General features: G+C 46.1%; 10 protein-coding genes across 10 annotated transcripts; 2 read left to right on the forward strand and 8 right to left on the reverse strand.

Moving 5' to 3' along the window:
* Positions 1 to 4317: 4317 nt before the first annotated feature.
* On the reverse strand, positions 4318 to 6093 carry EV420DRAFT_1478270 (uncharacterized protein; the record flags this gene model as incomplete). Its single annotated transcript, XM_060469477.1, has 10 exons — positions 4318 to 4655; positions 4705 to 4728; positions 4785 to 4841; positions 4890 to 5233; positions 5286 to 5456; positions 5503 to 5577; positions 5721 to 5765; positions 5811 to 5849; positions 5896 to 6006; positions 6056 to 6093. The coding sequence occupies 10 exons, from the start codon at positions 6091 to 6093 to the stop codon at positions 4318 to 4320; spliced, it is 1242 nt and encodes a 413-aa protein (XP_060332531.1).
* Positions 6094 to 6538: 445 nt separating this feature from the next.
* Positions 6539 to 8455, forward strand: EV420DRAFT_1478271 (uncharacterized protein; the record flags this gene model as incomplete). Its single annotated transcript, XM_060469478.1, has 9 exons — positions 6539 to 6828; positions 6877 to 7221; positions 7366 to 7417; positions 7465 to 7631; positions 7711 to 7765; positions 7972 to 8082; positions 8135 to 8247; positions 8310 to 8362; positions 8412 to 8455. The coding sequence occupies 9 exons, from the start codon at positions 6539 to 6541 to the stop codon at positions 8453 to 8455; spliced, it is 1230 nt and encodes a 409-aa protein (XP_060332532.1).
* Positions 8456 to 8832: 377 nt separating this feature from the next.
* On the reverse strand, positions 8833 to 9051 carry EV420DRAFT_1215187 (uncharacterized protein; the record flags this gene model as incomplete). Its single annotated transcript, XM_060466396.1, has 1 exon — positions 8833 to 9051. A coding segment is annotated over one exon (219 nt), but the record flags the coding sequence as incomplete, so codon positions are not given.
* A 75-nt stretch (positions 9052 to 9126) lies between these two features.
* Positions 9127 to 9504, reverse strand: EV420DRAFT_1267526 (uncharacterized protein; the record flags this gene model as incomplete). Its single annotated transcript, XM_060467391.1, has 1 exon — positions 9127 to 9504. A coding segment is annotated over one exon (378 nt), but the record flags the coding sequence as incomplete, so codon positions are not given.
* A 399-nt stretch (positions 9505 to 9903) lies between these two features.
* Positions 9904 to 10317, reverse strand: EV420DRAFT_1219362 (P-loop containing nucleoside triphosphate hydrolase protein; the record flags this gene model as incomplete). Its single annotated transcript, XM_060466439.1, has 1 exon — positions 9904 to 10317. A coding segment is annotated over one exon (414 nt), but the record flags the coding sequence as incomplete, so codon positions are not given.
* A 525-nt stretch (positions 10318 to 10842) lies between these two features.
* On the reverse strand, positions 10843 to 11064 carry EV420DRAFT_1216961 (uncharacterized protein; the record flags this gene model as incomplete). Its single annotated transcript, XM_060466418.1, has 1 exon — positions 10843 to 11064. A coding segment is annotated over one exon (222 nt), but the record flags the coding sequence as incomplete, so codon positions are not given.
* A 393-nt stretch (positions 11065 to 11457) lies between these two features.
* On the reverse strand, positions 11458 to 12699 carry EV420DRAFT_1267822 (uncharacterized protein; the record flags this gene model as incomplete). The annotated part of the gene is made up of 1 exon (XM_060467410.1): positions 11458 to 12699. One exon carries the CDS (start codon positions 12697 to 12699, stop codon positions 11458 to 11460), a length of 1242 nt encoding a protein of 413 aa, XP_060332537.1.
* Positions 12700 to 13038: 339 nt separating this feature from the next.
* EV420DRAFT_1267729 (uncharacterized protein) lies at positions 13039 to 13965 on the reverse strand (the record flags this gene model as incomplete). Its single annotated transcript, XM_060467402.1, has 1 exon — positions 13039 to 13965. The coding sequence occupies one exon, from the start codon at positions 13963 to 13965 to the stop codon at positions 13039 to 13041; it is 927 nt and encodes a 308-aa protein (XP_060332538.1).
* Positions 13966 to 19277: 5312 nt separating this feature from the next.
* EV420DRAFT_1532396 (Ndufs1, NADH-ubiquinone oxidoreductase 75kD subunit (775)) lies at positions 19278 to 22234 on the forward strand. Its single transcript, XM_060472726.1, has 11 exons — positions 19278 to 19478; positions 19532 to 19615; positions 19674 to 19722; positions 19776 to 19793; positions 19844 to 19867; positions 19922 to 19969; positions 20023 to 20085; positions 20139 to 21366; positions 21422 to 21729; positions 21777 to 22016; positions 22081 to 22234. Exons 1-11 carry the CDS (start codon positions 19391 to 19393, stop codon positions 22172 to 22174), a joined length of 2244 nt encoding a protein of 747 aa, XP_060332539.1. The 5' UTR covers positions 19278 to 19390; the 3' UTR covers positions 22175 to 22234.
* A 22-nt stretch (positions 22235 to 22256) lies between these two features.
* On the reverse strand, positions 22257 to 25026 carry EV420DRAFT_1267750 (P-loop containing nucleoside triphosphate hydrolase protein; the record flags this gene model as incomplete). The annotated part of the gene is made up of 11 exons (XM_060467406.1): positions 22257 to 22498; positions 22553 to 22710; positions 22762 to 22956; positions 23009 to 23206; positions 23256 to 23639; positions 23690 to 23978; positions 24034 to 24102; positions 24153 to 24272; positions 24324 to 24649; positions 24702 to 24824; positions 24881 to 25026. 11 exons carry the CDS (start codon positions 25024 to 25026, stop codon positions 22257 to 22259), a joined length of 2250 nt encoding a protein of 749 aa, XP_060332540.1.
* Positions 25027 to 25095: the final 69 nt, after the last annotated feature.

The raw sequence follows: 25095 nt of genomic DNA on the forward strand, positions 1-25095 counted from the left end.
GTTTCCAGATCCTCCGGTTTTTCCTTTACCCTGCTGGCCCTGATTCGTAAGGTTTCTCCCTGCATCTTCTGCCAATCTGACTCGGTAGTTGTAGTCCATCTGTTCCACTCAGAACTTCCATTCGGCGTACGTTCATGGTAGTGTGGTTTCGGTGGCATGTATGGTGGTTTTAACATTTTTCTGAATTGCTGGTTTGAGTATTTCGATCATGTACTCTTCGTTGTGACGCTTCCCTGACTCCTTTGCCAGTCGTTTGAAGTCTCGGAAGAATTCTTTGGCCAATTTGTACGTGTTTTGCCATATGCGTTTGAACTCCTGTAGCTTGAGTTCTACTTCCGCATCAGTCCGAAACTGATCTTCTATTATTTGTCTGAACGTTTGCCAGGCCGGGTATCGCAGGTATCCGCATGTTTCATCATAGTATTCATCCCTGGCGTGGTTCCACCAGTGCAAGGCTTTTTCCGCAAGTCGAAACGTGCAGAACACAACCCTGTTCGGGCTTTGTCCGTGTGCATTCATGGTGAACTGTTGTGGAAATACTTGGAAATAGTCTTCGCACTGGTTAAGGAAGCGGTCCACGTCGCTGGATTCCCCTTTGAACTTCTCGGGGGGTTCCGCTAACTGTGGTTTTACCTGTCCCCATGGATTGGTATTGGCTACGCCGACTATGAATGGTGGTGGCGTATTCGGTGGTTGTACGGGGTCTGCGGGAATAGGGATGGCTGCGGGTCATGGTAATGATCATAATGCAGGGTTGTGATGTGGGGATAAGGGTCCTTGTGGTGCAGGGACCGGAACCACGGGGACTGCTGCGGCTGCGGCTGCCCCTGCGCTTCCTGGCATTCCTGCTGCTGCGAACAGCCTGCTAGAATCAACGTATCCTGTTCGTTTGAGGATTGACAGGTGGCTTAAGTCCACCGTTTCTCCGCTGGAAATGTCCGAGGGTTCTGGTACTTCGTACCATTCTCCAGGTTCCGTGAAATCTTCCAGGTGTACTTGGTTCCATAAGATATTGGTGTGGAAGATCGTTTCTCGATATAGCACTTGGCCTCCCACCTGGGAGTCCTTGTTCTGTTGGAAGTACCTGCCTTGTGCGGAACCATTCCATGAGAGTTCTCGTGGTAACTTCTTCTCGATCCAATGCAGCATTTCCAGATATGTCATATTATTGAGCTCGGCCTCAGTAGGCTCCCGAGCTAGATCCTTCCACGAACTCTGGGATGACATCCTCGTCACCGTACTCTCCTGCCCGGTGTAGCTGCTCCAAATCGAAGGTGGCCTGGTTCCACGGTTCTCGTAAATTTCTCCTTCTTCTAAGTCCGATTGGTCAGACTCGCTCAAAAGGCTCCTGGCTTCCTGTGATGATTCGGTTCCAGTTTCTAATGATTCAGGCCCACTCGTTGACCCTGAGAATGACCTGATCGAAGTCTGGCCTTCTAGGTCTATCCCATACCCAGGGTGCGATGAAGGGGACTGGGGCGGCGAGTGGGTGTTCTGGGGCAAGGGGGTAGATGGCAAATGGGACGACAGAGGAAGGAGGTTCGATTCCTCCGTACATGAGCCATGCGTCAGCGTAGTCCTGTGTTTGTCTGCATATATCACAGCTGGCGTCAGCGTCGTAGGTGGGCTCACACCGGTCGAGCTCTGTAGTGGCTTCCCCGGCCCTATCATTGAGGACGAGCGGGGTGTTTGGTCGGGTGATGAGGTCAAGGTAGCTCCCTTCGTCGTCGGAGGAGTCTTCCCGGGCATAGTAGTTGCCCCAGGTTTCTCCTCTCGAGTCCAGCCTTGGAGGGGACCAGTTGTTACGTGGCCCTGGAAGCTCGTCGCTGTCGTTGTCCTCTTCTGTATCGCTGCTTTCCTCATCTGAACTGCTTCCAGTTCCATCTTCAGCCGTTCTTCCTTCTCCCAAATGGTATCTAAGCCCTCTTTGATAGAGGCGCTGTCCGTCTGAATCATATCCAGGGTTGGCGGCTGAGTTCTCGGTTGAAGTGGGGGAAGGGGCGCTCCAGGGATTACTTCCTTCGCTTTCCTCCTCGGTAATAGGAGAGAGAACACGCTCGTCCATCCCCCTTTCGTAGACTCCTTGCTCTTCTTCTTCTTCAACAACTGAGCCTCTTTGTGTGGGCCATCCTTCCACTTCAGAGCTGGTGTCTGAGTCGGAGTCTTCCGTGATCCACTCATCGTCAGTGATGAAGATGAAGTGGATGATGGGTTCAGGTCTGTCGTCAACGTAGTTGGGAGGGGGTGTGTCCAGTCGTCTAGCCTCCAGGTTGGAGGCTTCGACAGGGAGAGCTTCTTCAGAGACTGGCTCCTGGTTTCATCTGTACTCGTATCCATATAGGAACGCGAGATAGGCTATGGCAATAAAGCCTTGTAGTCCAAAGAGGTCGGTGAGATATTGTTCGACTGGGTTCATTCATTACTGTTCGTCAACGTGGTTGTTGATGAAGAGTAAGAAAGTCTCGAACTAATTGTTAACAACTGATTACACAAACAAGATCAAACAACTAAGCGTGACTCGCACTTCGGTCAGGCGCTTTGTGTTGTCCGCAGGTTTCACTCAAGGAGCTTCCGCTTAGTTAGAGCGAGAGTGAGTTCAGACTAAGTTATCGGGTGAATAAACTTTAGTTCGAGACTGAGGTTTAAGACCTGCAGTCGAGCTACTTAAATACAGTTTGGGTCGTGCTAAATATACTACAAGTGTCTGCAATGGTACGGTAAACGTACTGAACCCTCATGGTAGAATGTGATCAAGTTCGGAGAATTAGCATAGCGAGATTACGAGGAAGCCGATAAGATAAGATATAGCGCGAAATCATAATACTGCATGATAGAAAGGATTCAATTGCTGATGGCATGTAGAATGCGGATTCTGTGGGGAGGCACATGGACATGTGTGAACATTTTATTCTGTTTGTTCGAGCGCTAGCGGCCATGAAGGCAACATATTTGGAACAATTCGTGCGACCGGCAGACTTGGAAGGCTAAAAAGGGATGGAGTTTTATTCGAGATTCAATACAATGAATGTCCCTGAAGTAAATCTGTACCAAATTGTAATGTAATAGTATTAGATCATGCATCTTCCATAGTGGTGACAGAGCAATTTGTGGAGTTAGGGCAAAGGGAATTTTCGCACCGGGTACCCAGTTGCCACATGTAATGGCACCTCGATGTGTCAATCAGGTCGACTTCAGTTTTCTTCATAAAACAATACCCTCCCCATTGAAACACTCCAATGCCTCGAAATCTGTTTACGGTTCTCCTCAGTAAGGGACACTCGTTGCAACAGGGATGACTGGCATTACCGCCGTCTTCCCTGAGTGTTAAGTCTTGCTGGAGAAGTCTGGCACAGTGGTTGTTGTCAAGGGGTACACAAAAATCTTGATAGCGGACTGCATTGAATGCGTTGATGACAATCTTGTGCACAGTAAGTGATGGATATAGGCAATAGATGTGACTGGAAGTGATGAAGTTCATTTGACTTGTTGTTAACGATGCGAGGATGGGAGGGAATAGAGAACTGTCACTACTTTCAGTAATAGCAATCGTTTGCTTCTGGGGAAAGTCAATATTTTGTAGAGGGTACAGCATGGATACTGACGTCTGGGTAGGTCCACAATGTTTTTATATGCATAGTGTAGAGGCGATGGTCAGAGAATTTATTGTCAGCAGGGGGAGTGTGGGGTTTGAATCCGTTTGCACGAAAAAATGTGACCCATTTGTCACTGTGGTATGTAGGAACAACTAAGTTAAGATCAGCAGATGACCAAGAACATAATGGTGTCAGTGCGTGTAGGGCGACGGAGCCACTAATTGCAGACTCGGTAAAGTCCAGAACAGTGAAAAATTGCAAGTACAGGTCCTCGGGTAAGAAGGCACTGAGTGTGCATTGCAGGTGATGACCTATCAGCGATCGAACATGGTCACGGAAGAGGGTATTTGTATGGGACATTGTGACGAGGGAATGGCAATCGAAATAGTCTAGCATGGCTTGGACGACTTCTGAGGCAGTAAAAAAAGACGGTAGGTCATTGAAGATGAAGGTCACAGTGCTTTCGTGAGGAGGATTGTCATCTGCCATGATACGTTAACTTTAGTGGGGATAGGGGAAACTGCCAGTGGTTGAAGTATATAAACATTCACTTTCAATTGGTCTGAGACAGAAATGCATACAATATCAGATTCAATCGGTGATCGGATTGTTAAGTACAGGATTGCAAACATACATTGCCGCTGCGAGAAAACTATTGTACAATGATGGCATAATACAAGAATTGTGGGAACTACAAGTACATATTGTACAGAAGGATACAAGTTTACATCATAGGGCCGGCAGGAATGTCCTCAACGTTGATAGCCTCAATCGTCTCAGACGAGAGTGCCATCGGTGTGACGTTGTCGATGCCAAGTGGAGTTTCATCTCCGAATTCTTGGACAAAGGCATCAGTCACATCGCCAACGTCGAGGGGGCTGTGATCTTCTAAGCCGATAGTGAATTGAATGTTCAAGGACACTCGTTCGAGGTCATCCCTGGCACAATAGCCTCCTATAGTGAAGGCGACAAGGACGTAAGATCCGACCTCGAACTCATCCGTTCGAGCCAGTCTAGAGTAGTTGGTAAGCGTGAAAGCATCAGATCTGGCATACATGGGAACTGAATCAAATATGTAAGCTTCGGTGAGAATACTTTGCGGGTCAGTCACCTTCTTCATTCCAGGCACAAATGGCTAAAAGTGTAAAAGTTTGAGAAGGTAATGTAACATTCGATGAAAGTTAGACTTACGAGGACCGTGGTGGAAGCCATCAACCAGAATTTTTTTGATGGTAGGTTCTTTTCCTCCTAAATTGGTAGTCAGTAGGTGTGTAATCAAGTTGGTGTGGCATTTACCTTCAGCCGGTTTTTGATAGGAAGACAGCATCATACCGTCCTTGTATGTGCCCATGACAGGATTGTTGAATTTGAGAACTTGGGCGATGACAGCAATGCAACATGGCCATTGACGACCAAGCGGTTGGATGTTGATCTCTTTATTGTATTCTCCAGTAGCAAGGCTGCAATAAGTTACCTTGCCTACAATAAAGAACGTTACGTCTTTGTTGTTCTTCGAATAGACGATCTTGTGACCTTCGTTCTTGGGGTTAACGACAAGGTATTTGAAGTGACGAGGAGACGCGCTGAACAAGTTCTGCATGTTGTGACCTTGGGCATCGAAAGCAAACTTAAGAATGCGACTATGTTGTTCGTGAGCGAAGGGAGAAGTAATTTTAGTAGAGTAATAAATACCGAGCTTTATCCTCATTTTTTGTGAGGTCGTGAGCGAGGACAACTGGAGTAATAACACATGGGTCAGGGTCCCCATAAGAGACTCCGACTTCCTTCATGCACGGCAAAACAGAAATGACTTTTCCGGCAAGCAAGTTGGCAAAGAAGGGAAGATTGACAGAGTTGAATGCACTAAAAGAGGTTTTAAAATGGTATAAGAGAGGAAATGTTGGCTTACCTTGACATTTGGGAGACGTCGATAGCTACAAATTGACTGTTGGGCGTATTAATGGTCTCTTCGCCCGTGGTAGTTCTTTGAAAGTCATCAGGAAGACAAACGTTACATAAAAAAGAAATATGAACAAGTCTTTGGGAACATTTGAGCCAGAAACATTCTCCTTGTTGTCGCTGAACGAATGTTAATGGGGGTACGGATGGAGTTGCCAAATGACGTACGTGTTGTTGTTGTCGCCGGGGACAACAGGAGCATCATTTGTGAGGCTGATTATAAGGCATGGAGGAGGGTAGAATTGTGTGAAGACGTACTTTTCATCCTCAGATACAGTTTTATCACTGGCGTTATCTCTGTGGTACGTTAAGATAATTTACATGGAGAATAGGAAAGACTCACTTTTCCGGTTCACCACCAGCAACGTGAATTCGTTTGGAATGGGGAGTGGATTTGGGAATGTTGTCTCCGGAATGTTTCTCATGTTGGAGTTGCTTATCAGGCTGAGATTGTCTAACATGAACAATCAATAAAGTGTAATGGTGCAGACGAAAGAATGTACTTAGTTTTTTTGTTGGTTGTATTGGCAATGGCTGGCATGATATGAGAAGGGTGGGGGGTTGGTGTGTTTGACTGACAGGTTTTATAGGAGATAGATCCGTGTTTTACCGTACATTGAAGTGGTGAGACAGAATGACCGCTTAGCTATCACAAGCGCGTCATTGCAGTACTATACCAGCCAGTTATCCAGTATTATGGCTGTGGGACGCATCATGAAAGTCATCAACGAACAAGGAGAGCTTAGTCAAAGCATACACAATAGGCAGAACTTGAACATACAGGGGCACACGTGAGCATAGTCAATACATAAAGGGCGGATGACGGTTTCAGATGAAGGCATAATATGGATTACTCTTCATAAGTGTCAATATTTACTGTCATTGTGGCACATAAAAGTCGGCAGCAGGTCAAGGACGAAGACTTCATGCCTCTGTCATGAATTCCACGAGTTGATGCCAGTCACGTGAAGCTTCTTCTATCAGAAATGAAGCAAGGTACGGTGCTTTGTCTTCCACTGCTCCAACTACTGAGCCTGTTGCTAGCTTTAACAAATGTACATTCGATTAAAGACCAAACGGTGAATGCGAAGTTCCAATTACGAATGTACAAGAATGAAAGTACCATCGATGGGAATTTTACTGTGGACACAAAGCGATCGAGCAAATACAACTATTTGATTTGGGCAGATAGTGGGGAGGAAGTTGTTCTTCAAGTTGAAGGAGTTTTGTTAGAAGGATATGTGCCTCCGGTGTTGAATTGCAGGTCTGATTATTTGTGAGTGGGTTCCATGTCAGAAAAGATGTGGCATTTATCATTTTGTAGGAACCGTCTGAATGATCTGGTGCAGTCGATGCTCATCTCAGGAGACAAAGAAGACAAAGCTTTTAGCGACGCAGTTAGTGCTATCGAAGCCATTCACTACTTTATGTCGAGATTTGATAGCAAGCCATCAATGTTCTATCCTAGTCGCGTTGACACTATGGTGGCGATTTGTGCTGAGACTAGGTTGTTGATGCCTATGGCACGAGTCAAGACAAACATAGTGGATCCTCAATGCATTGACTCAGGCAATATCTTGAAGACAATCCTAGAAAAAGGAAGTCATCAATACATGGAAGACAACGTTGTTGATTTTATGAAATGGGGGACAGAGCATGATGGTACTCTGTAAGTTTTTGCTTCTCTTTCATGCCAAAGATTTAATGACGGAAATAGGTCGATTACTGAAATGAATCCAACGATGTTATGACCCAGGCACATCATTGATCTTGGATTGTGTTTCTGAATGTTGAAACTATCTAACCGTGTTAGGTTTATGGTCAGGTTAGAATCTGTCATGGTGATGGAAAGGATTGGTACAGAGGTGACTTCGTCTGTTTAGTTTCTCATAGCACTCTGATTTTTCTCAAGATCTTGAAAAGCATTGGCAAGTTTTTGGGGGCTGGTACTGAACCTATTCAGCCACCTCCGAAGAAGCGACGTGTTCATTTCAAAGGCATCAGTGTCGCTGTGAACATGGAAGGGACCAGCAATGCAGACGTTGATAACTTATCAGAGATGATGCAACATGCATCCACGTAACCTTGTGACTGCTGTTTAAGAATGTATTATTAGTTCTAAGTCTTTCCGAGAATGAAATGTATTTTTTTACGATAGCGAAGCGAAGCGGATGTTGTTCCACGTTAATCCTATTGTAGGGTATGGCTACATGGTACATCACAAGTGGGGGCAGAGGGCGATTAGAATCAATAGCTATGATGTCATACTTCTTACCTGGCATGGTCTGCCATCCGCCTATTGTGGACCGTCGCATACACGTGGCACGAGGTGTCTTTCTTCTTCTCCAACCGAAACTTGTCTGTAAAATGGGATGACGTATGATGAAAGCCAGACAAGTCACTATAAAACTCATCGCAGTCAATTCTGGAGGATGTAAACATGGCTCCCAAATGTAAAAGGTCTTCTGATGACTCAGATGCAAGTATTGAAGAACAGTCAAGCACTATGCCACATGGTGTGACGTTGCACGTAAGTTTCTTGTACTAGGTTTCCACCGTGATTGACCAAGAACATTATTTAGCTTGTGGCAGGAAACGGGTATCAAAAGCAGTACCGAATCAAAATGGCGACAGCACTAGGTGGGCTGGTGGCATGCTTCGCGCATTCATATGGGATGAATCCACGTTACATTATGTATGTGCATTTTCAATGAAATGTAATCGTGCTGATCTAGTGCTCAGACTCATGTATAACAGTATTATGGTTGATTTCTCATTGACGCCTGAAGCTTATGGAATGAAGGACGAAGGTACATTGATTCTTTAAAGCATGGTAGTACTGACTAAAAACTTTGTTAGATATGATTGATGTCATTTATAACAGCACATCGAACGAGTTTTAGGAACGTAGCACAATGAAATGATCTATTGTATCTTTAATCGAACGTGAAGTATTTTTTGGTACTTTTCTTTATCATTTCCACGGACGTTTGGACTGAGGTTCATCAATGATATCAAGATTGCCTTGTGGTCGTGTTCGTTTCCTTCGATGATGTGAGGCACTTTCTTTTCCAACATGGTGTCTCTGCACAGAACTATTGTTTTGTCCAGAATCTAGGTGGTCAATGGCATCTTGTATGTGTTCTACTTTTCTTCGGTCTGAATCATTGACATCAGTGGATCCACAGGTGTAACGATCGGCGTTATCTTCAGTGATCGACAAGCAGAGCAAATCAGCTTCCACGGATTTTTTTTCTGAGGCTGTGCCATGTTTTACCAAGGTTAGTAGGCGAAGAACATTGAGCCGTTTCATTTCCTTACGATATTCTTCCGGAGGCCATTTGGTGATAGCATTCATAGAAAAGGAACGTAGGATCAACAAACCATTGAGTGACTTTACCCTTGATATCATCATATATGGCATCTCTGTTCCTCGACAGCTGTTGAGATCAACAATCGTGGAAGACATTGTTTGACCCTGAGCTTTATGTGCCATGAATGCAAACCCGGGAACCAAAGGTAACTGCGTGCATTTTATATGACATCTTTTTCCACTGTAAGGATGCCTGAAATTCATATCCACAGTGTCCTTGAGCACGACTGCCTCGTGGGGGGTGAGTTCTGGGAGACAGTCTCCAGTCATAGTGGGTATGTCTACAACACAGGACGTGGCTATTCGTCTTCCTGCATCGTCCTCATGATACCGGATTTTCTTTAGGATCCCTGTTGAGCTGTTTACCACACCGCCTTGAATGTCGAAGTTTTGTGTGATCATAACAGGCATTCCAATCACCAAAGGTAGGGCACCCAATCTTTGGTTTGTTGTACCCGTGCTAAGGGAGTACAAGTGATCACGTAGATCGTCGTCTGTTATTGGTAAATTCTTGTGGGTATCAACAGAATAATAGTAGTGGAGTTCTCGTCCGGAACGTTCTGCGAATGCTCGTGTCATTCTGTCATTGAAGGCATCTTTGATATTGTTTTGGGCGACAATCAGTGGCGTATTACACCAGTCATCAGTGGTCCAATCTGGTCGTTTGACATCAATAACTCTGGATGATAACATCTGGTAATCGGCTTGGGTGCATGATCCTGTTCATAACCTGCCTAGCATATCGACGAATGCGGAGTTGTCTGCACCTCTTTGGTGCCAAATTTCATGTAGGACTATGACAGTGTTGATGCAAAGCCACAGTAACTTACCTCCCACTTGAAGTTGATTGGAAGGAGCAGACGAAAAGTATTTGAAGTGCGTGAACAGTGTTTTATCAATGACCAGCGGTAACTGAGCGAGATCACCAGCAACTATAATATTCATACCACCAAAGGGACTCTTGTCTTCCTTGGCTAAGCAAAGTGCGTTAGAAATTTCCATCAAGGTTTTACAACCCACCATTGAGATCTCATCAATGAAAAGATAATCCACTCCCTGCCACATGGCTATGAGGTCACAGTTCGTTTTTGTTGATGCTCCACGCTTATTTCTCTGATTGAGCATTAGGGCGGAATGAATGGTCATGCCCGAGATATTGCGTGCTGCAATTCTGGTGTATGAAGTCAAGCGGAAACGACGATCTTGGCCTCGTTGATTAAAGTAAGTCCATATCGCGTTAATGACAGTGGATTTTCCTGTTCCTCCTGCACCACTCAGAAACATTCTCAACGGGTCAGGTTTGGAGGCCAAACTATGCGATGCTACAAGGCGAAAAGCTCGGGCTTGCTCAGTATTGAGATTGAATTGATCGACAATGGATTCAATGTCGACGTGAGTCTCAGGATTGACTACAGGAATGTCACTTCGAATACTAGGTTCCAGGACAAGGGGATGTTTGAAAGCCTCATGAAAAGTGGACCCATCTGCAATCTTGGATTTTTCTTGTAGGCGGGGAGGCTGTTGAGTAGAAGACGAGTCCTGATCATCTTCCATTGCAGATTTTTTATGGCGGGCTCGTCGTTCTTCATATTCATTATCCCATATTGACTCCAAACTGAGTCCAGGTTCATTTTCCTCAACTCGTACAGTGGAATTGGCAACGGAACGGTCATACTTTGCTTTGCATAATGTAGGAGGTACCAAAAACATTCCAGAACGTTCAGCTATTCGAAGACAATCCTCAACATTCCGCTTCGAACATAACACTCTATCGGAAGTGACACAATCCAAAGCATGCATATGCTCAAGTATTGCTTGTTGAGTATTTTCTTCATCCTCAAAGTCGTCATAGTCATGCTGATTCCTATACGATACGCTGTCAGGGACATTTTTATGAACACAACGTTGGGCAAAGTGATCGTCTCTGCTATTGTGACATTCATGTAATATCTGCATGTTATTCATCATTTTGACGATTGAAGAAGGACACTTCACTTGGAACCATTCGAAAGCATCAATCCAACTCTGACCATTGGCATGTAAATCGGAAGCATGACTCCAAGGCTTGAAGAGTAATAGCACTAGACGACAGTACTGTGCATAAACCTCTGGATGATCTCTGTGAGGAATATTCGCTCCTGAAGGTACTGGAATTTGGCAGGAAAGAGGCTGACATACGACTTGATGGTAGGTTAAACTATCTGGGTGGTCATTGTCAAATCTAATTTTAGGACGATGTCTGTGACTGTCTGCCAAGACTTCATCCAAAGTTGACCAACCACTACCCTCCATTGTAGTGTGAATGTTACTTGAGGTAGCATTCGAACGATTGTTGTCTTGACTTTCATCGCAATCGTCGTCTGATTCATTTTCTTCTTCGTCATCATCGTCCTCATCATCAGATTGCTCGTCCTCGTCTACTTTACTTTTAGGGGGAACTGTTCGAACTTTAGTCACATGAGCAGTATATTCCCACAAATTCAAGTCGTGAAGGAACTCTCCTCGCATTTGGTAGTCACATACAGTCAAGGATCAAGCTATGAGTTTGCCTTTGTCATCCATTGACAGAAAGACTTCATGCTCACCATTGTCATGTACACGAAGCAGTTCTTCTTCGACGGTATCACTCTCCGGTTCGTCTTCATTATCGTCATCATCATCAGTGTTGATAATTGGTTGTCTAGAATGATCAGAGTCTGCAGAATTTTCGTCATGATCCTCACTGGCAAGCGTATCAGCAGGGCCTTCACCAGCAAGTCTATCTAAATCCATAAACAGACGTTCCATGTCTTGCGGATCTGACTCTGTTTCTTTAGAAGGTATAGGCTGGCATTCAGGAGATGGTTGTTCCTCGTTTAAAAAGGACTTGAAGCTAGTCCAATACAGATGTTGGAACTTGTGACTGGTGAAATGGTCTTTGTAATCCATCAAATATGAAGCGACTTGCTGGGACGACAGCTCCTGATGTGAGATCATCGCATATGCACAACATTGAAGGAGGCGTTTAGCTCTTACGGTGATGTCATCTTCTTGTGGATTAAATTCTCCAAGTTTCTTAACGGATAATTCTAGAGCAGCATATGCAACATGAACCTTCAGCTGAGATTTGGTAATGTAGTCAGTGATATAATACAAGATCGCCTTTGCTGATGCGCCAGACCCAATAAACTTGATATCCATATTACACCATACAGCACGAATCATTGTCTCATTGAAGTTATTGACAAGTCCATCCAAACATCGTAAGCACAATTCTCCTTTCTCATAATCGAACGTTGAATGTTCTCGATAGTTTTTTTCATCTAAGTCAAATCGACAAATTCTTTCATGTTTACCACAATATTTGAAGCAGGTTTTTGAATGAGAATGTTTTTGACAGTCCTCAACCAAATTATGAAGATCTTTATGCCTGGCTCGGTCCCTGTGAAGGGGGGGGATATTGTTTTGTATTCCATGAACAGTACATGCATGCACCCCATCGGATGGTACATAGATATCAGGTTCTGGTTCGGGAGGTATTTCGTTTGATATGGAATCATCTAAAAAACTCAGTAAGCGGTCTCGAAATTCAACATCGTTCTGGAGCATAATTCTATTCTTAATCTCATCAGGATTAAGGGAACCCTCCACCCATACCATCATATAGCAATGTAACGTTCTGTGACCCTGCGCTTCCACACATCCATAGTACGCTTTGACGAGGCCTAAAATGCCTCCTTCTAAGTTGTCTTGTTTTTTATCGTAGGCTAATATTGTCTTAATGAAGGCCTTCATATACTGATTAAAAAATGTGGCTGCTGTGACTGGATTGCGTGCAACAAGAATGCTTTGATCCCAGTAACGTGGTATCTCTGCAGGCATCATGTTGTCTACATTGATTTCAGAACCTCCCAGAAATTTTACAATGGGGTTATAAATATCAGCCGGATTTATGGTAATATAGAAACTCGCTAAGCCTTTGTCCACTAATAAACCTCTTACTTCATTTCTCTTATTTAGTCGAGCCATCGAAGAACTGGGTATTGCGGACAACACAGCATTAACTTCTTTCATTAAGGCCAGAACATGCCATTCTTCAGCAGTATTCGCCATTGCTAAGTCACTGTTGGCTACTCATTGGGAAACAACCACTATGGCCTCTGCAGATACAGATCCAAAATGCTGGGCAACATCTGGAAAACTTTTCTTTTTAACTTTCAGGCTCGTATGCAGCAACATTTTACGACATTGGACCATATTAAATGCGGTGAACATAAAGGTGTAGTGTTGTTGAAATCTGGTATCATTCATGCTCATCAAATGCTTGACATGTGATTGAAATTTGATCGGTGTCGTTCGAGAGTGATCTTCCAAACCTCCTATACCGTACGGAAACAAAGTGGGGTACATCATCAGGAATAGGTCTGGATTGTTGAATTCGTTTACTGGAGTGGGATCATGTGTAATTTCGATATATCCACCTCCTTTGGATTTGACATGCGTCAAAGCAGCCGCTCTCAACTTATTCGACAACGTGCTGACATCGACATCTGTGATTACAACTCGTTCGAATGGCGTGTCATCTGGAGCTGGTCCATTTTTTGGAACACCTCTCCGAGTAGAATCAATAGGCCCTTCATATCTTGAAGTGAGAGTTTCTGCCTGCTCAGAGACTGGAATATGTTGAACAGAAAAGGGCAAAGCAGGCTCAGTATCGAGGTAGGTAAGCATGTCTTCATTCAAGATCACATCCTTATACAAAGGGTTATGCTTTTTTAGCCACTGTAATGCCCTTCGAACGCGTCGGCCATTGACTGCTAATGGTTTTGCTCGAGTTCGTAACCACTCCACTGTTGGAGCCTGCGCGCCCATGAACAAAATACACAAAGGTGCAGTAATTTCCTCAATTGAAGGAGGAAGCATGTTGGACACCTTTGTAGGCTGTTGGGGATAAACAATAATGTTCCCTTTGATCCCACGTTGTGTAGTAGGTAAGGAAATGCTACCATTTTCTTCTTTGAGCTGTACTATCATACATTTCGCATGACAGAGGGATATCATGTTCTCCTCTACAACTGTTAAATCCCTGAGCTCCTCAGGCACTGGACCCAAGAACGTGTTGTTAGCGAGAGATAAGCGAGGTATTCTATTTTTTTTGACGTGTTTACAACACGATTTACAACTTAAAAGTATAGGCTCACAAGTTGAGGTGTCCTCCACTCCAGAGGGGTCGATCATTAAGCCAGCCAATGGACCGGTGTTAAAGGGTAAAGGTACGTCGGTACCGGGCCACAACAATATATCATCCTCACATTCAGGCTGCAGTCATATCGGCATAAGGTCGAATTGAGTTGGTGTTATTCTTCGACAGTCTTTTGACCATTTTCTTGCTGAACAGAATGCACATGTAAAGGACTGTAAGGCATCGTTACCCGTTTCTTCCATGAAGTCCAACACAAGTTTATCCTTCAAATTGGAGGGAACCACAGCAGGCCAAGTGTTACGAATGTATGCCAATCGTTCTTCAAATTCACTTAGCCTTTCTGTTCTAAGGTCTTCACTCCATTTGTTCTGGTTCACAGTAAAACGTTCAAAGTTTTTAGCTCTTCGAATATGTTCTAAACCTCTCTCGATGCTTTTTCTGAGTGTCCTGACAGTTGGTCCTTTGTTCCTCTCAGTTTCTATGGGGAACTTGTGTTGTTCTATGATGCGCATACAAGTTCGTTTAGGTAACTTTTTCACCCCAGTCTTTAGGCTCTGAATTAAGAATTCCCTTGTTGCATCGCCCGTATCCAGAGCCTGTTGCTCAAATGAAGCGCCATCTGAAGAAGATAAATGTTTTGAAAGGAGATCTGGATAAGGGGTACATTCTTGATCATCAATGGCGCAATGTGCAACATGTTCATTACATTGTCCGGAATGCAAATGGTCATGCACTTTTTTGCACAGAGAGTCCATAGATATATTTTTATCAAAATTAACATGATGACTTTGAGCAATCATAACTAATACCTCTCGTGGAATGTGAGGCAAACAGCTGATCTCGGTTGGATTTGATTCACATAAGCGTTCGTAAAACAATTGGAGGGCATTGATAAGGTCAGACCTATTTTTTCTCTGCCCAGTTTTTGGAAGGGCACCCAACGATGACAATATGATTCTTAACTTTGGAAGAGTCAAGTGTGCACTGTGCTCAGAATAAGAAAGAACGAAGTCTAACAATTGCTTACTCAATGTTCCAACGGAATGAGCCTGATGTGACATGTTCAGACACGTTGATACATCAGCGTGTGCTCCCGAAGAGTGAGTATGCTCAAGTGAGTGACGATCGAAACAATGACCCAATAAAACATGAGCAAGTATCACTCTTTGGTAGTCTGTGGCAGAGCCGGAAGTGGGAGGATCAATGCCATGCAAATTTGCAACATACAAAAGAGTAGGAATATCATCCGTGAAAACAAGAGATCGTGCACCCGTGGTGGCTCGACCAAAAAGCATGCCCTGAATGACCAATGTAGTGAAATCAGAATTCCCAGATGTCATGGGCACATCACATGTGCCTTCGTCCATGAATGAAGGACTTTGAACATCGACTGCATCCACAATGGAGTCTGTCACAATCGATTGAGAACACGTGGAACAGGAACACTGTCCATCATTTCTACCATCTAAGCAAGACGAAGGCGGTGGGTCTGCAACTGAAATATCGTTATTCCAGGCTCGGAGGAAAAGGAACACAAGTTACATACAACTTGCATTTACTGTCCCTGGTGAGAAGTAGCTCGGTTCTAAAGGGCACTGTGTAGGTAGACGAAAGTCTGTGAAATATCTACTTGTGAGCTAATGTGTGAACGACTAGTAAGACCAACAAACCGGTAACAGAACCAGACATTTCGCCATAAAAAGACATGGCTTGTCTGCCAATGAAAACGTCAAAGTCTCTTGGATCACATGGTAAGAAACATAGTGGAACGGCAACAGAGCCCCTAGAGCTGACAAATTGAAGGAGCAAATTGGACCATTTTAGATTAACCTCAGGATGAGCTTCCAGCCAAGCATGAGAAATATAAGAGTCATCGCAATCCACGAGTGTGTGCTGAGCAAGGAGTCCCTCAATAGTAATGTGTGTGAAAGACATGTTAGCTTCTTTTGGAAGGAGAAGGCGAGGGGAGCGGGGGAGCAGAAAAAAGAAAGGTAATGAATTTGTAACGTATGCATATGTCAAACAGTAATCCGTATTATGAACAATGTAATCAAGACAAAGTGCGGTCTGTGAACGCATGTTCATTCAAATTTTCTAGACACCCAATGGCTATGACATGCAGTGGGGTACATAATGCTTCTGCACATCGCCCTCCAAACAGGTGATCACTCAGAGTGATCTGCATGTCCTCCACTGACTGACGAGATCCAATTTCAGTAATACCATGCGCAGCAAGAAGAGGCGTGAGATCCTTTTTGCTTGCTTTTTCAAAATGATCGTTGAAGACCATATTGATATAGGAGACATTGCCCTTATAGGGCATGTAACTGATGTCATTGACACGTCACATTAAAGCATCAATTGTACGATCATGTTTTTGTTCAGAATAGTTCCATGCAAGAAAGTGCCAGTACGAGAGTAATGCCAGAGGGGGAATATGAGCGAGAGCGTTGGACCATAGTAAACACATTGTCATGAACACCAGCAGCCTCACCTGGGCAAGATGACAAGCCTGAACGACACCTTTACACAAAGGGCCATTCATGGCAGTACACATCCCGCTCATAAAATGCTTGATCAAGAGGTCGAGATAGAAGACATGGTCTCCGCAAGTCATGCGTTGTAAAATGCCGTGACCACCAAGTTCGTTTAAGAGTGAAGACTTGTCTGCTGTCATAAAGAATGAAGCAGATTTCGGTTCACAAAGTAAGTTGTAGATGTGTCGAAGTGATTCCATCCCCCCAAAAGCTTGTGAAAATGATTAACTGGCAGTAATGCAACAAGAACGCCACTCACAAGCATCACTCCCCTGTTTGGACCATGACAGAAACCAATCCATACCCAAGCAGACTTGTGTCTGCAATCCAGGCATACTAACCAAAGACTGTGTTGAGATAAGCGGTAATTCTCCAGCCGCTCACCCGGATATAGCAGGGAACCCTCGCAAACAGGCGAGGGTCATCGTCGTTCGTCTACCTATTTATCTACATGCCGTGTACACTAATAGAAGCAATATGATGTAATAAGGAAAGCCGAGGAGGAGAACAGATGAACGGTGCTTCCTACTGAAGATCCCGACGTCGACTGCACCATGATGTGCGACACTTGACATTCCAACACACCCCCGCAAGTTCGTGCATCAATACCAAGAAAAGAAGAGAAAAATGAGAGGAGAAAACATACAATGTACACCCCCGGAAGGTGAACACCGTGGTGGGAAAGAGTAACCTAGAAAGTGACATCGGAGTCACTCTCATAAGCCAACCCGGCGAAGTCCGCCGCCACAGTCTTCCCTTTCTTCGACTTCCGCCACTTCGCCCTCTCCTCACAATCCGCCTTCAAATGCCCGGCCTTATCGCAGAAAAAGCAAGTGAGCTCGACTTGACTGTTTCCCTTCAGGCCCCTGGATGCCTTGCCACCGCGAAAGGCGACTGCCGCAACTTCATCATCATCACCTATCCCATCCTTATCCTTCTCCGAACGTTCAGGAGCAAGCGACGCTTGGCGCGTTTCTTCGTTCAGCAAGCGAATAATCACGTTCGAGAGTGTGAGCTGGTCGGGAGGGGTCGCATCAAAGTTGATAATGACATTTTCGTAGGAAGGGGGGAGTCCCATGGTGAGTGCGAGGATTAGATCTTGGTCGCTGACGTCGATACCGGCTAGTTCCATCGCCTTCGCCATTCGCCTGATCTTTCCAACCCAAGCCTCCATGCCCTGGCCCTCAAGCATCTTCGCCGTCAAGAACTTCCTTCGCAAAGACAAGCTCGTTGCAAAGCCCTGTGCACGATGCACAGTCTGCAAGTTCCCCCAAATCTCCCGTGGGTCCTTCGAGTCCATGTGCGCCAGCTGCCCGACATCCACCCTCAAAATCATCTCGGCCCTAGCCTCCGCCATCTTCTGCTTATCCCGTGCCTTCAACTTCGTCGTGATCTCCACCAAGATCTCTGACTCCGACTTCCCATCTCCATCAACCTCAATCTCGACAATGTCGGTCCAGAGCTTCCGACGCGTGAGCTCGGCCTCCATCATCACTCGCCATTCCGCAAAGTTTCCGACCGATAACTTGGGAAAACGCGCACCAAACAACTCGTCCGACATTTTGCTCTATAGGCGATCTCGACGCGGCAAACAACGAATGTGGAGAGCAAAAAACGAACAACTGGACCGTCTCGTGGACCAGAAAAGCGAACAGCCGGACCGTCTCGTGGACCAGCAAAGCGAACGACCAGACCGTCTCGTGGTCTAGCAAGTGACAAAGGTGATCTCGACACCAGTGTCGGGGTGGCGGTGTAGCGATAGTCTCGAGAGTCAGCACAGAGAACGAGAGCGACAAGGACTGTGGGTTATGCAGCCTGTTTGTGTTGAGATAAGCGGTAATTCTCCAGCCGCTCACCCGGATATAGCAGGGAACCCTCGCAAACAGGCGAGGGTCATCGTCGTTCGTCTACCTATTTATCTACATGCCGTGTACACTAATAGAAGCAATATGATGTAATAAGGAAAGCCGAGGAGGAGAACAGATGAACGGTGCTTCCTACTGAAGATCCCGACGTCGACTGCACCATGATGTGCGACACTTGACATTCCAACAGACTGTTCCATCTCTGTAGAACTTTGTCGACTGACAAGAGTGATACGAAAGCAACCGGACCCCACGACAGGAAGTGACTGACTTGTACGGTGGCTAAAAGTGAACGACAACATATGGGGGACTGTATCAACAGTGCATGTAGATGGGAGCATTTCAACCGCACAAGAATGGTAGGAGAATGTGGTCTATAAATAATCCCACCATAGCAAGTGACAAACGCCGCTGAGACATTAGTCAGCTTCCATAGCAGACAATCCCGAATGGCAAGGCATGCCGAAACCCCCTCGAATTCAGTGAAAGGCAGATAATGTGCTTTAAAGTTCAAATCCCATGCCATACAATATCAAAAATAGGAGGGAGCTGAATGAATTAGATTTCACCCAATCTACCGCCAAAAATGCTGTCAATAGCAAAATGCAAGAACCCACTACCAAGGTAGCGGGAATTATATTTACATAATAGTTTAATTTACTCTAATATTCCAAAATATTGTTCGTAAAAGGAAGAAGCTATCCGGATCGCCACGTGCACAAAAATCGTGGGAAAGTGAAATCCCTGGACGGTGGTTGGTCCGTCGTTCGTCACTGTCTACAACGACGGGTAAGCCCCATTGCTCCTGCTATTCCCTGCTCGTGGGCCGCGCGCCCCATCTACTCATTATTTTCTCGCACTGATTAACTGCTACGCTCGCCATGTGGCGTATTGTTTCAACGGCGTCGCGACCAACGTCGGCGGGTCTACTCGGAATGGTCGTGGGGTCGTCATCCTCACCGTCCAGCAGTGCGTTCCTTTTCTGTCGCCTTTGAGCGTTTTATAAATATTTTCTTCTGTAGGCCGTAGGAATATCTCGTCGACATCTGCACGACATGCAGATATAACTCTAACCGTGGATGGGAAGGAAGTGACGGTACCACAGGGTATGGGTGTAATGACAATATCAGCCTGGGGTGGCCACTGAGGACACAATATTGGCAGGCTCTGCTCTTATTCAAGCATGTGAGGCTGCTGGTGCTGCTATACCTCGGTGTGTTCAGCAATGAACAATGACGTCCACTGGCTCATTTTTCTTTTCTCCAGATTCTGCTACCACGACCGGTATGTTACCTTTCCATTTCACGCTTTTTTGTTTCTCATGTCTTTTCTAGGCTCGCCATTGCCGGGAACTGTCGGTAAGACACGTCAATCAAGCCAAACAGTCGACACGAGCTTAATATCCTTAATAGAATGTGTTTAGTGGAGGTCGAGCGGTCACCAAAGGCTGTTGCATCATGGTGCGTCTCGGGCAGTCGTTCTGGGTGGCCGTTATCCTTATCTTCATCTACAGTGCGATGCCAGCTATGCCAGGTGCCAAAGTGCACACCAACACACCCATGGTCCATGCTGCTCGGTCAGTCACCTAGAAATTTGCAGCACTGTTACCATTTTCTGATCTCTATACAGGGAAGGCGTCATGGAATTCCTTCTCTCCAACCATCCTCTTGATTGCCCTATTTGTGACCAAGGTGGTGAATGTGACCTCCAAGACCAATCTATGCGCTATGGTTCCGACCGTACACGTTTCCACGAGATAGCTGGCAAGCGTGCGGTGGAGAACAAGGACCTTGGACCTCTTGTCAAGACATCCATGAATCGTTGTATCCAATGTACGCGTTGTGTCCGCTTCGCTAACGAAGTCGCGGGTGTCGAGGAGCTGGGCACGACGGGTCGGGGCAATGACTTGCAGATTGGTATGTACGTGGAGAAGACGATGAATTCGGAGCTGTCTGGGAACATTATCGACCTCTGTCCCGTCGGAGCCCTAACAAGCAAACCGTACGCCTTCAACGCCCGACCTTGGGAGCTGAAGAATACCGAATCGATTGATGTCATGGATGCTGTAGGGTCTAACATTCGTGTTGACTCGAGAGGTGTTCAGGTCATGCGAATCCAACCTAAAACCAATGACGACGTTAACGAGGAGTGGATCAGTGACAAGACGCGCTATTCTTACGATGGACTCAAGTATCAACGGTTGACAGTTCCTCTCATCAAAAATGGCGATCGGTTTGTACCGGCTTCATGGGAGGATGCTCTTACTTCAATCGCGAATGGGCTTGCAGCGTCTGGTGCCACGGAGAACGAGATACAAGCCGTCGTGGGCCATCTTGCTGATACGGAGTCCATGGTAGCCTTGAAGGATTTGGTCAACCGGTTAGGATCGGATAACCTTGTCCTTGATCAGCAAGGAGGTTCGTCTGCTCCGACTCATGGCGTCGACGTTCGTTCAAATTACCTCTTCAACTCCACTATTCCCGGTGTTGAGGAAGCTGATGTGATTCTCCTTGTTGGTACCAACCCTCGACATGAAGCGGCCGTCCTGAACTCTCGGATTCGGAAGTCATGGTTGCACAGCGGATTGGAAGTTGGTTTCATCGGCGAACGTGCAGATACGACATATGGTTACGAGTATCTCGGTGCTGACGCGAAAGCTCTGAGTACCTTCGTTTCAGGCAAGAGCGCCTTTGCCAAGAAATTCGCGCAGGCGAAGAAGCCCCTTATCATTGTTGGAAGTTCGGTTGTCGAGCATCCCGACTCTGCTGCTTCTTACAACGCTTTGGTGAAATTCGTGGAGAGCAACAAGAAAACGCTTCTGACACCAGAATGGAATGGCTTCAGTGTTCTCCAACGTGTCAGTCCTCAGCTTTCTCCAGTTTGTCGCATACTGATGTCATCTCTGTTTCTAGGTTGCTTCGCGGCCTGCTGCGTATGATATTGGTTTCGTCCCTTCGAAGAAGGCTTCATCCACGAAACCTAAATTCATCTACCTGCTGAATGCCGACGAGGTTGACCCCAAATCCATTCCACAAGATGCGTTTGTTGTTTACCAAGGCCATCACGGTGATCTTGGTGCTCAACTCGCAGACGTTTGCTTGCCTGCCACTGCATACACCGAAAAGTCGTCGACATGGATCAACACTGAAGGCAGATCACAGCTTGGCCGTGCAGCAGTGTCTGCTCCTGGTGCTGCTCGGGAAGACTGGAAGATTATACGGTTCGTATCCTCTCTACTTTTCTTGTTCCTGGCTGACGCGCCTGTAGAGCTCTTTCGGAAGTCCTTGGATCACCGCTACCGTACGATGATGTGTTGTCACTGCGGGATCGCATGTGGGAGATCTCACCCACGCTTGTGCGGTACGACGTCACGGAACCGACATCCGTTGGTATTGCTAGCGTCGGATTGAGGGCGCTAGCTGCCAAGACTGCGGGTGCCAAGATTTCGGGCGCACCATACGTGAAACCCATCAGCAACTTCTACCAGACGGATCCGATATCGAGAAAGTATGTATACCTGCCGCAGCCTATAATATACGTGGTGACTGATCAATTTGAAATTTCTTTTTAGCTCGGTGACGATGGCGCAATGTACTCGGGCCTTTGTGAATGGTGAAGAATTTGGTGCTAGTGTTGGGCAGGAGCCGGCAGCAGCTTTTGCATGACGAACATGTAACTAGAAACGGAAACCTCAAAAAGCATCTATTTTTATTATATCAACTTTGAGAGCAAGACTTGGGTACGTGTTTATCCGGTTCGCATTAACTCTTCGCTGGCGCTCTGCAAACGCTCCAGCTTTTTCGTCAATTCCTCACGGCGACCTGCGACTTGGGGTGACTCTTGGGCGAATTCCTTGCAGATTGCTTGTCCGTTCGCTCCGTAGATTCCCAGTTGCTTGGATAAAGTGGCCAATAACCCTCGGTCGACACCTCGAACGAGGTCGTAGTCGATGGCGAGAGGGATATTATCGGCGAAGCGTTTGTAGGCAACTGTATATTGTCTCATGAGGAAGCCGACAATAGGCTGGGATTGGAAAGGCATACCTTGGAAGTATGCACGAACGTCTGCCATTATCTTCAAAGATGCTTCCATGCGATCCGCAGGAAGCAGCTTCGCCAAGTCTGGACCCTCGACCCCATGGATGCCAATACTGTCCAGGCCAGACAGAATTGCGCCGACAGTGTCATAAGAGCTTCCCGAGCTGAATCATATTAGTTCGTTTTTATTAAAGTGAAGAGAAACTTGAAAATACTCTTTCAGTAAAGATACCAAAGCTCCGTGTTCTTGCTTGCCCCTGGCAGCTTTGTAGTACGCAAGAAATTTCTCGGTATAATCCGAAAGGTAGTGAGTGTTCAGAGTATACGGTCGAGCTTCCAACTTGACGAGCCATTCGATTCGAGCCTCGGTCTGCTCAAGCTGTTTCTTGAGGTGCTCCTGCACGTATACCCTGCCACAAACAGGTTTGTTAGAGAAAGAATGCCGAAAGAAAAATATCTTACCGAACGCGCTGCTCCAAGATATTTTGCCCAAAGGATCCAAAATGTTGAGTGATAAGCCTGTTGACGTGGTCGGTGAGGACGTTGTAAACAGCTCGGCAGAGTGTCTTGGCAGGGGTGTGCCACTTGTCGGTGAACATGAAGATATACGATGCTTGTACGACGAATGGGAAATGTCCTGGAAGCTCCCGAGTACGTGCGCTGCGTAATGTACGTCAACTTATGCCCATATCCTGGACAGAGCACTCACTGAAGAGCCCTGGTGTGTACTTCGTCCACACAGATGTACTCCTGGAGAGCGTCTTCTCCCTCCTCTGTCTCATCTTCCTCGTTACTCAAGAACAACGGAGCATCGAGAGTCTGAGTGCCAACACGGTTCCGCTCAAACGGACGGAACTGTGGAGCTGTCCCCCGAATGTCCCTCTTGAACCTTTCCTGAGCCGGTCCGATGGATTGGAGGATCCCTTCCTCATCAGGTATACCTTCAACGTGCTTGGAGACGTCCATAGTAAATGCCGAGAGGAGCGCTGAAATCTCGTGGAGGGGATTCTTGGATGGTTCCTTGGGCAGTTTGGCCAGTTGGTCGAGGGTTCCTTCGACAGCGCGCTCGAGCTCCAATTGGATGTCTGGAAGTCTAGAGTTCGAATATTAATACCAGGGCAAAGAAGAGATGACGAAGCCTACCGTTTGGAGATCAAGTCAGATAGAATGTTGCTCAAACGTTCGACGAGGTTCACAGTGCGTAGATAGCGCTGGTACATGGGATCGAGGTCCGCCCACGGAGCAGTCATGGAGAAAAACTCGTTCTCTTTGGTGCGCGCCTCAGCCCAAGTTATACCGTTCTTGATGTCCGAGGACGAAGGTTGCTTGACACAATACCAGTTGTTTTCAAGAGGCTCCCTTTCGTTGCGGATGAAATCCAGCCATCCCGTTTCGTCACCGGGAGGGATGCGGTCTGGCTTGGTGAGCACACCTGGAATAAGAATGTTAACAGTTACAAAGAACAATGGGAGAATCAAGTGACTAACCGATAGTACGCTTCCCTTCAGGGTCATGGGTCTTGGCTAGGTGATGAGCGCCTTGGTTCTCGAAGTCGGCTACGAGTTATCTTTAAGGGAGATGTCAGATTGAATGATTGAACACTTACTCTCGCAGGCTACGGTCAAGAGAATCAGGCAACTCGGTTTGGAGATATACGATTCAACAAGAGTCTTGACAAGCATGATATCGCCCTTATTTCCCGTACTGCCAACGCTCGCAATCAATCCTATCAAACGAGTATAAGTACTAGTCATACCAAAAGAGCGACCCAACGTACCAGGTAAATCGCAAAAAGATAGATCTGCAACACCTGGTCCAGTGATCTGCAGCGAAACGCAGTTTGTAGAGAATGAAAGCTGGTTTTCGGAGAGGTCCTCATCATCGCCCTCGAGGAACTCTGTAGAACGCCGATTCGGATTCAAGATAGCACGTTGGGCCCGTCGAATGCGCTCTTCGACCTCAGCCTTGTCGTAGATAGTCTCGCCGAAGTGCTCGTTACGGGCAGTACCTAACAACTGACCGTTGACGTCTTTGATGAAGCGCAACGATACGATGCATTTCCAGATGTCACTGGAGTTCGCCAGACGACACTCTGTAGGGCACCTGAACGACCATGATCAGACAGGTACTGCATAACGAAACAAGTTACAATTACCTTGTACAAGTGCCCGTCGCACGAGGAAGGGTAATACCAGAAATTGATTCGATGAGAGACGACTTTCCGGCACTCTGAGATCCGATCACAGCGATTTGAGGAAGGTCGATGTCTACCTGGGCACTGAAGAAAACAATAATCAATGAGCCGAAAGTCGAAGAAAATTAAAAACTACTGACCCAGTACTATGCAGACGATTTATCAAATCCAACAGTCTACGACGGCTTTGGGATAGCGCGGGATTGGCAAGGCCCACACCTCCTTCTTCGGGACCAGGATCAGAAGAGCGAGCATCATTATCAGAGTCGGAATCGTAGAAAGACATGCCGAGGAGAACGAGATGGGGATTTTTGAGGGACAAGAGGTCAGAATTTATATCCTAGAGAGGGTGGGT

This window comes from Desarmillaria tabescens, assembly GCF_030435595.1.
Source record: "Desarmillaria tabescens strain CCBAS 213 chromosome Unknown EV420scaffold_12, whole genome shotgun sequence".
Taxonomy (NCBI): Eukaryota; Fungi; Basidiomycota; class Agaricomycetes; order Agaricales; family Physalacriaceae; genus Desarmillaria; species Desarmillaria tabescens.